The 12,744-nt window shown below is 43.0% G+C and overlaps 1 protein-coding gene across 1 annotated transcript in view; it reads left to right on the top strand.

The window, feature by feature from the left end:
• Positions 1-2,068: 2,068 nt before the first annotated feature.
• The window catches only part of BTBD8 (BTB domain containing 8), a 35,860-nt gene continuing 25,184 nt past the window's right edge, over positions 2,069-12,744 (top strand). The window contains exons 1-3 of the mRNA XM_074152188.1: positions 2,069-2,178; positions 2,255-2,440; positions 11,774-12,018. Of these exons, the coding sequence (XP_074008289.1) occupies positions 2,069-2,178; positions 2,255-2,440; positions 11,774-12,018 (541 nt within the window). The remainder of the gene's footprint in view (positions 2,179-2,254; positions 2,441-11,773; positions 12,019-12,744) is intronic.

Here is a 12,744-nt window from a genome sequence, read left to right as displayed (position 1 = left end):
CCTTCTATTTTGAGCTCTGTTAGAGAAAAGTGTTTTCAGTGTACTGTACATTTGGGCACCAATGTTACTGCTAAAAGAAGAAGTGAGTATGAGAATATGTGATACCAACATTGGTTTTACCTGTATACTTGTATTTTGCACATAAAAACACCTGCCTTAAGATATATATGTATTTGTATCAAAAGAAAATCATGGAAAGTTGCTTGATTTTGTTTTCTCCCTTGCTTTACAGTTTTAATGTGTGGTGCCTTTTACAAATTTATAATGAAACAATAGAGTGGTGCCATACTGAAGGAAGTCATGAGTTTTCATTCTAGATTGACCTGAATTTTTTTAATGTATTTTACCATTATACAGTAACTAACTCTTTTTATTATCTATATTTTAGCATACTGAATGATTGAAAAATTTCTGGGCACATTTCTAGTCTTCAAGTGAATTATGATCTTGTTGTATTGTTGAATGCAGCTGCTTTGTGCAATGTGTTTTTCTTTCTTGACTAAAAAATGGGAAACCTGTACACTCAACATGTCTGAACAAGAAGAATGGAAAATTAAGATATAACATGTATCAAATCCACCTCTGTCTAATAAAATGCAACTTACACTACTCCCTTTATCTGACTTCCTACGAGGAGATTTCTGACTGAAGCTAAGAATTGGGTTTGAATAGCTGAAGCGGCTGTCCACTGTGCAGCCTTCCTCATGCTACGATTGTTGTAGTTTCTTGGAAATAATGCCCCATTGTTGGCATTATCCTTTTATGTTAGCAACTACTGTTCTTGTCTCCAAGAACTGCTGCCAAGTTCCTGTGTTTATAGGAGGAAGAGAGACAGCGATTATGGAAACAGAGGGTAGAATTAACTTGCATGTGATGGCAGGGGAGAAGAAAAGTGGATGCTGACTACAAAGAAAAAAGCACAAAATGCCAAGTCCCCAGAAGAGGCGAGTCACCTGCCCGCTCCATTTCCAAAGGCTCCCTCTCCACCTGCAGAGCCAGCGCGGTGCCCTGGGAACAGGAACGGATCAGCAAGGACCCATCAGAGGAGGCATCGGAGCCAGGTGGACCCGAACCAACTGTCCACACCAAGAGCAGAAGACAGCTGACAACTATTGGGAGGTCCCAACAAGTTCCATGCTCCCGTGTGTGTCCTCTCTTTCGACCCGTGGTCTCTGGCACAGGTCCTTGGTGCAGCCCCAGCTGACATCTCACTCCGGGCAATCCTCACAAGGAGGAGGATCCAGGGGGGCCTGGAATGGGAAAATTAGCTCGTGGCTGGCACTCTGCTTCCGTGCCCGCAGTTCATAAAATGTGAGGAAGGGTCCCCTCAGAATTGTGATAATGGAATTGATATTGCCTTTTCCATCGTCCGTGGCTGGTAGCCGCCTTTCAAGGACGGTTTTCAAGATATCGCTGGGGAGTACGGTTTTACCTGAGGAGCACCCTCTGCCTGGGGCCTGCTGGCCACCAGCCCACGCGGAGTTGCCCACCGGAGCTCCGGCTCCTGCTCTCTGTGCGAAGTCCCGCGGGTGGGCACGTAGCAGGCGACAGTCGAAGGCTGGGGTCTTTTCGGAAAGGGAGGCGGGGAGCGACGGGCCTTTACGAGGGGCCGGGCCGCCGACACGGGGGCTGGGCCGGGGCGGCGCGCGGCCGGCAGGGGGCGCGCGCCCCGCGGCCGCCGGGCCTCGGCGGGGCCGGCCCCGCCCTCCCGCCGAGCCCCGCCCCGCCCCCCGCAGGGAGGTACCGCCCCGGCCGCGGGGGGTCCCGCCGGGAAGGGCGGGGCCAGGCGGAGCGCCGCCGGCCCTCATTGGCGGAGGCCGCTGCTAGACGCGCGCCCCGAGAAGGAGCGGGGCAGGCGCCGCAGCCCCCGCCGCGGGGCTCCCTGGCTCCCGGCGCCGCTGGCGTTGGCGGGAAGGCAGCGGCCGCCCGCGGCGACGAGCGCCGTCCCGCTTGTTTTCGTGAATCCGGCGGGCCGCCCCTTCGGCGCCGTCGCTGAGGGACTGTCCGTCGGTCCCCGCCCCGCGTTTCTGCCGCCGCGCCGGGCGCGGAGCGAAGCGGCTGCCGGCACATGGGGCGCTACGGTGGCGGCGCCGCGCCGAAGGGCCCCGGCCCGGCGGCGGTGGAGCGGCAGCAGCTGAAGGAGGCGCTGGCCGAGCAGCTCCGGCAGGACCTCGGCAGGTAGGCGGGGGGCGGCCGCCGGGCCGGGGGGCGGCTCCGCGCGAGGGGTAACGCCGGTAACGGTGCGTTCCCGCAGGCTGCTGGCGGAGGGGACGCGCTCCGACGTGACCATCCGCCTGGGCGAGGCGACGCTGCGGGCGCACCGGGCGGTGCTGCTGGCGCGGGCGCCCCGGCTCTTCGGCGGGCTGGGCTGGGGGCTGCCGCCCCGCGGGGTGCTGCGGCTGGACGGCGTGGGACCCGCCGAGTTCCGGCGCTTCCTGCGGTGAGTGCGCGGCGGGGGCGGCGGAGCGGCGGGCACCGTCCGTAGCACTCCCCCTCCGGTGTCCCGCCTCTTCTTTTTCCCGAGGTAGTAACACCTGTTTTAAAGCTTTCCCCCTTCTAGCCGTGTCTTCGCAGCCTTCCCGCGGCGCTTGCAGAGGACTTTGCTCTAACTCGCTTATTTTCCTCTGCTGCCGACGACACGCGGGGAAACTCTCCAGCGTAGCGTAGTTTTTATGGGATGTAAGGGCCTTGTACCAGAACAAGAGAAAACGCAGCAAAAATCGTGAACGTAGCCTTGAAAATTGTCCGTGTCTACTAATACCCTCGTAAAACAACATTATCTAATGAACAACAGCAAAGAAAAACGACTCTAGCATCATGTTAAAAAGTAAAAGTTAGGGATATGGAAGCCGAGGAGGACTTCAAGTTAGATGAAGGTGCATCAGGAGGAGGCATAAAGCATGGTCATCGCTGACGTCCTGCTGATCCGCAGCCTGGGCCAAATAAAGCACGGCTTTCCCGTGGAACTGGGATCCCTGTGTGAGGTGTGCCGCCCCATCAGTGCGGCGTGTGGGCTGGCTGCTCCCCGGGGACTGGTGCGAGGGCTGCCGTGTTTCCCTTTGCCAGCCATTAGCACGAATCTGGCATCTCACTTGTCTTGCTCCAAACCTTGGGTGAGTACATCAGGGGTGTTGCCTGGTGCCACCACCAGACCTCGCAGTCCTCCTTGCCTCTAGGAGCCTGTAATCCTTCTTTCAAAGAACTGAGCAGCGTTTGCTTTTCTCTGGCAAAGCCATGGTGGTGCCACCTACCTTCTATGAAACAGGGCTGATGTTAGAGCCGATCGGCGCTTTGGGGCCCACACAGGAGCAGAGCAATAGGCACTCTGGGATTTCGGATGAATTCAGGATGTGCCTAGAAAATGTCTGCACTGGCAAGGTCTTGAGAGCGTTGGCAAGAGGAAGGGGAAGGTGTTGCAGTTCTAAAGCTTGGTGCCTAAAATATAACCTAGGCTGACCTCTCCCTGTTGGTTTCACTCAATCGCTCCTTAAATCTGTAAATAAGGCAGCAGATGGCTAAAAATATGTATTCAGAGTACTAAAGTTATCATAAGCATGAAAGAAAACATCTTGAACTGAGGGTAATATCTAAAACATGGTATCGTTGCAGTGGAAGAGGCTGATAAACAGGCATTTGTTAGGTTGGTGTCAAAGTCTGGCAGGAGCATTAGCAAAACAAGTGGTAAGAAACAAAGCAGCATGGTTTCTGTCCTGCCTTTTTCTTAGCTCCATTATTACTTCCATTTCATTAATTAGCTTCACATTCATGTAGGTGGTGGCACGGAAGACTTTCATGCAGAAGCATGATAATGCAAAGTTTAAAAATTCGAAATAATTTTAATTTGGAACTGGGAAATAATTACTGGGAATAACCTCCTTATTTATGTCCTGTTATATCATTCCTTTGTTTTCCTAATGTAAGCACTTAATAAGCCTAAAATTTACTGATACTTGCTTTCAATTTTGTCTGCGTTTGCTGGAAGGCAAGTAATGATCCCTAGGGTCCTGCATGTTCTCCAAAAAGCATGGTACTGAAAAACACACTTAAACCAGCTCATCTAATTATAAACCTTTTATCTTTTCAATGTGAGTTTAGATTCTTCAGATGAACCTCCCCGTATATTCTAAGCTATGTATGAAGTGTATTTTGCAAGATGGTTGGTTTTTCTTAGCTTAATCTTCAGTGCTGTTTAGTACTTCAGCTTTTGAATCCTCTCGGATAGCATATTTTGTGAAAATGTGTGTCACAGAATGCACTGGAGTTTGACCACATTGAACTGCTTCGGATCAAGGAAAGGAAACAGCTTTTGTTGAAAAGAACGTAATTTTGTTATTGGACTGATGACTTCTGCTAATATCAGTAGCTGTTGAATCTCAGTGGTTTCTTATGATTAAGATGCAAATGAACTAGATCTTCAAAAATCCAAAACAGAGCCTTAAATTACAGCTTGAAGTTGCCTGAAAGGTGGCTTAGTTCCTGGAGCACATGAATCCCCACAATGAGTCATAACAGAGACCTGTAGTTGAGCTGCCAAGAGAAAGTTGTAGTCTTCTACAAAAGTTTTAAGTTTTCTGCTTATAAATACTGTTTCTCTGTAGAACAGAAGTGGAATACTAGTGCAGTATTGAAGAGTCCATCAAAGCTCTAACAAAATCTCATCCCTTTTCCTGTTTGTGTTCAGCTTTTATTTTAGCTTCCCAAGTAAAAGTGATCTTTTCCTTGGGGATTTAGGGATCTTTTTTTTTCTCACAAGCTGTGTCTGGGATGCATCTCAGTGAGACGTACTTCCTTTGGGCCTCTGTCTCCCTTAATCGGGAGACATGTAGGCTACGTGTCACTTGTGTGCTGAAGGCTGTGCAGCTCCTCTTGCCAAACTTCTGAGCATATTTTGAGCAGGATGGAGGACACGGTGAACTTTGTGCTGATCTTTCTGCCTAGCTTCAGCATGAAATAGATGAGCGACGGAGCACTGCTTTGTTTCCCTCCCTGTGCTTGAACTGTCTGGGGACACCAGCGAGAAACTGCTGGGCAGCAGGAAGTGCAGCATCCTACTGCAGACATCATTCAACCTACATTTTTGCCCAGTGTCGCTAATGTAGCATTGACTGTGCCCTCCAACAGCCTTCTGTCACTCTTCGTAACACAACTGGAAGGGATCAATGATTGCAAGTATGTCAATGGGAGGAGATGACTGCTCAAGCAGGGTTCTGCAGTCTGCCTCAAGAAGCGAGCAGCTTAGCATCCCTGAAGGACAGTAGTCTGTCACAGATCATTAGATCGTTAATATCTCGCCTTTTGAGAGGCAAACTGCTTTTACCCTTTAGTAAGTATAGCTTTAGGAAATAGGAACCATGCAGCTTGAGAAATAAAAATATAGTTGCTATTGTCTTCTGATATTTGTATTAAAGGGACCTTATTTAAAGAAGGTCAGAGAAGGACCTAATGACAGTCAGATCCAGTTAAAAAGCAATAAATACAGATCAAATACAAAGGAATACAATAGTCATTGTGATGCTTACTGCCACGGGGGTTAATTTGCAGCACCAGCAGTTGATTCAAAGTAGACCAGCCAAAGCTTCGACCGTGCTATGTTTGTATAGTTCTGTATCGGGCAGCAGAAGGATGCTACATCTAGCTTAAGTGCGGACAAAAACATGCTTGAAGGTAAACTCCTAGACAGCATGGTGATAGTAACTTTTTCTGTAAACTATGCACACCTTTCCTTTGTAGAATAAATTTTAGGCTGTAGCAACCAGTATTAATACAACAGATACCTTATAGCATTGCTCCGGTTTTGTCTGTCAGTTGTCACACCTCTTGCCATCTCATTGTTGCTCATGTTTGTCAGAATCTTTCCTGTGTGCGGCGGGGGGGAAGCCAGAAGGTGGGGTACCTGTTAAAATTACGTGACATCAGACTGACACTACAGAAGATGACGGCTTAGCTCTATTTTCAGCTTGACCTTCTCTTGCAGGTGAGGTTTTCATACAGCAGTTACACCAAATACAACACAACTTGTTTGTGAATATTCATTCTTTAAACACAATTCCCAGTTACAGTTCCGTAACACTGGATTACAAAGTACTGAAAAAGGGAAATATTTCTTTAAACAACTTGTGCGGGAGATTATTCTTACTGATTGCTAGATTGTTATAGTCCGTGTCAGGTGTTGGCTATTCTGGAGGAAATAAAAGTGACTTCTGCTCGTGTACACTGAATTCCTTTACGCGTGGTAGCTTACTAATATCTATACTATCCTTACTAATATCTAGGCTTCTGCATTCCCCTCTAGTGGGCTATGGTTGCAGGCCACTCTGTTTCAGAAGAATAGCACGCCTCCCGTGTTCTTGAAATTTTGCAGGTTATACAGTTTACGCTGATATGATCCTTTTTTTCCTCATACTGCTCTTGCCTGTTGCTGTGGTGTACCCTACCATGCAAGGAACTTCTCCGAGTGACTGATTCGTGTAACTTGAAAACAAGCTAACTGCAAAAAGGGCTTTCTGTCGCACTCGTGGGTGCACTTTGTGGCTCAACAACTACTCTTTCCCTTGCATTGCAAGAGAAGGGCATCAGTGATGCAGCTGAAAAAAAGTCATCCCTTCCCAAACAAATGGCATTAACAAACACTGCCCTATAAATATGGGCAACATGGGAAATCTGATGTGACTGTCTTAAACTTTGTGAAACAATAAATCCTAAATTGTGGAAGTTAAAATGCTCTGTAAATGCTTATCTCCAGTGAATAGTGAAAGCTGAGAAAGTTGAGAAACAAAGTGTTTATTGCCCAAGTTAAGGGATTAAGGAATTTGCTCCTCTGAATAGCTAAGTTGTTCTAACGTAATGGCTTTTGTTCATACAATCATACTCTCTGGTCTGAGTTTGTTACTATAGCACCAATTTAGTTTGTTGTGGTTATAAATACGAGCTAAGCTAGTCATTGAGAATAATTAGGTTTTGCTAAGCAAGGAAGGTAGGAGGGAGAGAAATAAGATAATACATGCAGCTTGTAGTTTAGATTTGATGGTATATCCTGTTGGGGGAAGAAGGCTTTCACCATGATGCCTTGTTTCTTTTGATGAAAACAGGCTTTAAACACATGCCAAACAATGGTGACCTTATCTCCTTTCCACATACACAGAAACAATGAATTTGTCTCTTTTCATTAAAACCTTGGGCAAGGAGTGGTTTGAAGACTTCCTACGTTTTCAGTGTTATCTTTACTACAAAAGTCAATAGATCTTGGTTTTATTGAGGCATTTAATTATGATAGCACATTGCTTTGTTTAAATAAAACTGTATAATACAGCATTTTACACATGTACAGAAGATATTTCAGTGCTCATCTGGTTTCTGCATGAAGTTCTAGTATGGGCTACACCAAGTTCGATTGAAAACAACAAGCAGCATCTGTACAACTTATAAATAAAAGAAAAACAACTTTTTTGTCTGTTTTCATTAATTGTATTATCCTCTACACTACCAAGTAAGAATTCTGTTCTGGGCATCTGTACTTGTCCCTCTATTCTAAAGTCACCATGGTATCTTGGTGAACTGATGGACTGTCAAACAGCAGAATTTCCCCTTTTCATGTGTGTCAGACTTTTCTGCTGACAGCTTCGTGCTATCCATAGTATTTGTGATGGAGAAGTTTCCGATGTTCTGATAGACTTTAACAATCAGTCCGTCTTGCTAGCTGATGGGGGGGGGGGGGGGGGGGGAAGTAAAGATAGAAAAAAAGATCCTCTCCCCTGGTATTAATGGCTTTTGTTCAGACCTGCTTTGTACTCTCCTTACTAATGCTCTGCAATTCTGGGCATATACAGAACAAATCCATAACAACATGTACATGATCCTGTCTGTTTAAACAGCAGGTGTCTAAGAACACTGTGTAAGTGCTCAAAGGCACTTCTCTAGTGGCATCCATGATGTGTGTGTACATGTATGTAAAACTTTTAAGGAGAAGGTGGGTAAGGAGAAGCTGGCATGCAACTCAACTCCAGACGGGCTGTCAGTGAAGAACTCTCAAGAGCAGGTGGAAGCTGCTGTAGGGAATATTTGAAAGGTAGATGCCTAATTCATTGCGATTTTTTTTTTTTTTTTAAATGTATTTATTTGAATAACAACGACTTGGGGACAATAGGGGAGGCTGTCCTAACAGCTTTCAGTAAAGCTTGGTGATGATGGTGTTAATTCCAGTGGCTTTTGGTGTTCTCAGAAATAACAACCAAAATGGATTCCTTACGCTTTTAAATATGGTATTTCATTAAAATAAAACTTGTCCTTTTTCACTTCTCTTCTTATTTGTGGGGTCTCCGTGGTCATTAGTGGCATACAACATTTCTGTTTGGAATTTCATCAGTCTTGCAGACAGTGATTGTGGCCCACAGTAAGGAAATTTATAACTTATAACTCAAAATTCTTTTTCAATCCAAATATTGTCTTGGGATTTTTTTGTGATCGTGTTTTTTATATTTTTAGTGAGCATCAAAGCCTCTTACTGATTCTAGTCAGCATTGGCTTTGTGGTTGTTCTGAGAACAGAATTGCGTGATTGTTCTTCTGGTGAGACTGTGGTTTTCAAGACTGTTGTGCATCTACAACTGATAGAAATAGGCGGGCCTTAAAGAGAGCTCTAAGGCCGAGAAGCTTCCTAAATAATTTAGCCTAAGTTATTTGAAATGAGAGGAGGTATAACTTCAGGACACCTTTAAAAACAAAACTGTGAATGAAATCTTTAGATGCACAAAAGTAAGTTTGATTGGGCTACTTAGTGTTTTCTTAGTACTTTGCAAACTGCCTACAATGTTCTTGCTTTTTTTCAAACTGCATTTTGAGATGTTTCTGTAGGCTGTGTGTTGTTAGAAAAACAAAATAACTTCATACTTCTTATGTGTTCTAGGAAGCTTAGTTTAGTCACAGTGAGTGCAATCTAGCACTTTCCTGATGATCATTAGGGATGTTGGAAGAATTGGAACATTTTTATTGTTTTAGTCTTATATTGTTCAGGTGACCATGAAAACTGCTTTCTTGTAAATACTTAACTCAGTTCAAAACTGGTTAAGCTCTAAGACCTCCTGATGATACCTCTATCTGATTTAAAGAAGTTGTTTATAACTATAGAATTTTCATCTTCTGCACTTAAACTTACTAAAGTAAGGTGTCACGTTGATGCCCACTCAAGAGATTTGGAACAGTAAAAATTATTCATGTCATAATTCTGCAGTAAGGGTCCTGGTTTCTTACAGCAGCTGTGTTTTAAAGAGATAGTTTTATGTTATCACTAAAACGTCTGAGCTGTGGCTTCTTGCTGTGGATAAGACTTCCCTAGCTTTTATTTATGCAGGAAAGTACCATTTGATACTCTGTAGAAGGCAGTCTAGAAAACTTCACCCTGCCTTTAGAAATGAGCCTATAAAATAAAGGGTGTTGCCAAACAAAGTTTTTTATAACGGGTTTTAGGGAGCTGCAGAATCTTCCATTCTGGAAAGAACATCTAATGAGATTTAACTGAGATAAAGGAAAACTAAAAGATGTAGTAAAAACATTATTGTTGTCTGTGAAGCAGAATAATGGATGCCTCCGTGAGTCTTTCAAAGCAGTAAATTTACAGTCTGTATTAAGCAGGACTCTAATATACAGATATTCTGCTGAGTTTCTGGAAGTAATAAATCTAGGACTGGATTTTAAACATTAGCTGAGATAATCAACGTTTCTTGACTTTTTACAGGAAAAAAAATATTTCAAATAGAATAACTTTTTCAGATCTAGAAACCAGTTAGTTCTGTTTTAACAACATGCAACTTGTTTTAATTACAGAGTTCCTAGTTGTGGTAAGGGTGCCATTTTTATTGACTTAAGCCCTCGTGATAATAGAATTGCATTCCTGAGGTTTCTTACGTAGTTTATCTGAAAATACCCTGAGGATTCCCTGGAAGTTGTTGCCTCATTGCCTAGCTTATCAGATTCCCTATGGATATGTTTTTCAGTTACTAGCAGAAAGTAAGCAAGAACATTAAAATAATGAATTTATGGCAAAGGGGTGTATCTGTTGCTGCTAATTTTCTTTCTCCCTCCAAGTCAATTTGTGCTGTCTTTGCATGTTGAATATCCAATAGCTCTGCAGCAACAGAAAGGTAAGTAAAGTTCCAGTGCAAATTTAACCTAACATGTTACGAATGACAGTTTTCTTTCAACAAACCCTTACTAGGGATCTTCCTGTAGTTTTTCGCATTTAGTATGCGTTCCCAGTTTACTTCTGTAATTGTGGTATTTGCTTAACATCCACTGAAGATCAGGGGGTAAAGTGGAAATGATTGGATTTGTGTAGTACTGCCATTGTCTTATGTGCCATTTCTTGGGAACAACAACTTGAAGATAAAACTTCAGAATACTTCTGTGGAATTTGGAAATCTCTAGGTTAAGTGGGTTTCTACTCTGAATTTCTGTTCTTGTGTCCTGCTGCAATAGACCTGTAAAACACGGATGTTAAGTTACTGTAAATATGAAAAGCAAAGGATGGTCAGGCCAAGTTCACAGGAGTGAACTTAGGAGTTCTGAAAGTACATACAACAACCTTTAAAACCCATGTAAAGAGGGACCACCAATCTTACTCTTTCAATGTGAATTTCTCATACTTCTATCACATGTTTTCCTGGCCCTTGCTTTCAAAATCTAATAAAGTATTTAAATTCCCATTCCCTACATTTTGGGTTGTTGTCATTCTTTCTTGTTGACGTGTCACATACAAAATAATTTTACCTAACTCAGTCCCTTAGATACAAGGCTTTAGAAGGAAGATGATTTCTTTGTATGTTTTCTCTGCACCTTTAGAGGAGAGTGTTCAAGTAGCATACTCAAATTACTGTGTTCCCAGTATTAACAATAAAGCCTCTTTGCCATGGAATGGGTGACTAAATGCAGATCCATATATGTCTGCTATACCCAAAGTAACTGTAGCTCTTCTGTTAAACTTCGCTAACTTCATCTATATGGTATGAAACCACTGATAAAGCATGTTATCTGTTCACATTGGCTTTTTAAGGCTTTATTAAGTTGCTGGAGTGCAGTATCTTTCCATAAATACGAGATCTCCGCAGTCAGAGACTGCAGGCTTTGTTAGCCTTTCCAGATCTTGAGCCAAAAATAAGCTGGTGAAACAGATGGGAAAGTGGGAAGCAGGAATGACTGTATGAGCAAAGTGAAGCTCTTGGGTAATCTTAACTGCAAATTTTCATGCTTTCAAGCACTTCCTTTGAAATTAAATTTATATCTCTAATACCATTCATTTATGTCTCTATACCATTCTTATGGCTTTATACTTGTAAACTTGATGTTACAAGGTTTATACATTTTGGGGTTTATAAATTTGCTTATATTAAAGGAAAATCGAATGCCTTTTCTTGGTCATACTAAGATTTATAAATCGATCATTATTGATACAACTTTTTCTGCTTTCACTGGTAGATAAACTTTTGTCTGCTCTTTATAGTTTCTTTAATTAAAAAAGCAAAGTGAGGGAGAGAAGCCTTTGTTCTTTTTAACCTGATACTACATTCTACTTGTAATGCTTGTTTGTGCTTTTTTAAGCATTGCAGAAATAAGTTTTCCAGAAATACTGTTTTTAAAAGGGTTTTTATATTATTAAGCACTGTACAGTTCAGCTCTTTTTTTTTTTTTCTGGTCATGAACTTTGTTAGACAAGAACAATGTAATTTCTTATTTGTTTTGATCGAATTAAAAATTACAGGAGTAAATTTAGTGTCATCTTCTAGGCTTGTATATTCATCTGATAAAAATCTCAAAGAAGATGAGCTGGCTATGATGAAAAAAGTATTGGAACCCAAATTAATACAAGAAAACAACACTGCTGCTCTTCAGAACACTCAAACAAATGCAAATTGTCTTGGAGATGGTAAAAGAACACCTGTTAATCAGAATACTCCAAGTGGAGCTGTGCAGAAAGAAGAGGAAATTCCAGAAGTAGTCACTGATGCAGAAAGCAACAATGATCCTGCAGGTAGGTTTGGAATTACACTTTTGTTTATTTTGTTTTTTCTTTTTTTCTTTTAAATAATTATCAAAATACACAGATGTAAAAATGTGGCAAAGATTAAAGCTGCTGTTGTAACATGGCTTACGTGGATATTCTTTGCTATGGTCTACCTCATTCTCTCACGCTTTGGAAAAAAAAAAAGAATTGCTGTAGAAGTTTGGCAGGAGCGGTTCCCAGCTAACGTGTAGCATAATAAATCTGACAGGGCTTGCCAGGCATCGGGCACGTTCATCGGCATCGTATCCTGTCTTTTCTCTGTAATACAGCAAAGGAGTCCTCACCACGTGAGGACTTCCACAGAGCAGAATCTCTCCATTCCCTTCCTTTACCAGCAAATTATGCCAGTTGTTCTGTGAGGATTTTGGAATCTTTCAGAATCTTCCCTACTGCAACTGTGAATAAAATAAGTAACACAAGGAAATGTGTAACTGCATCCACACCAGAGGTGTTGGCTGCTACAGCTGTGCCAGTAAGGCAGGATCAAGCAACAAATCTGTTCAGGCAGAAGCTTGTAGCAGTACATGACCCTGAACTTGAGAGTCCACTTTTCTTTAATGCAGAGGTACCAGGTCTTTGTAGGAAAAAAAAAAAAAAAAAAGAAACTGGCTACATAATTTTATGAAGGAGTAACTGCAGCACTTCTTATATAGATATCAAATACGAAGCATTGGTCAAATTTCTGGTAAGTCA

The sequence above is a fragment of the Numenius arquata genome, chromosome 8 (assembly GCF_964106895.1).
Source record: "Numenius arquata chromosome 8, bNumArq3.hap1.1, whole genome shotgun sequence".
Classification (NCBI taxonomy): domain Eukaryota; kingdom Metazoa; phylum Chordata; class Aves; order Charadriiformes; family Scolopacidae; genus Numenius; species Numenius arquata.
This window is presented reverse-complemented; position numbering and strand designations above follow the sequence as displayed.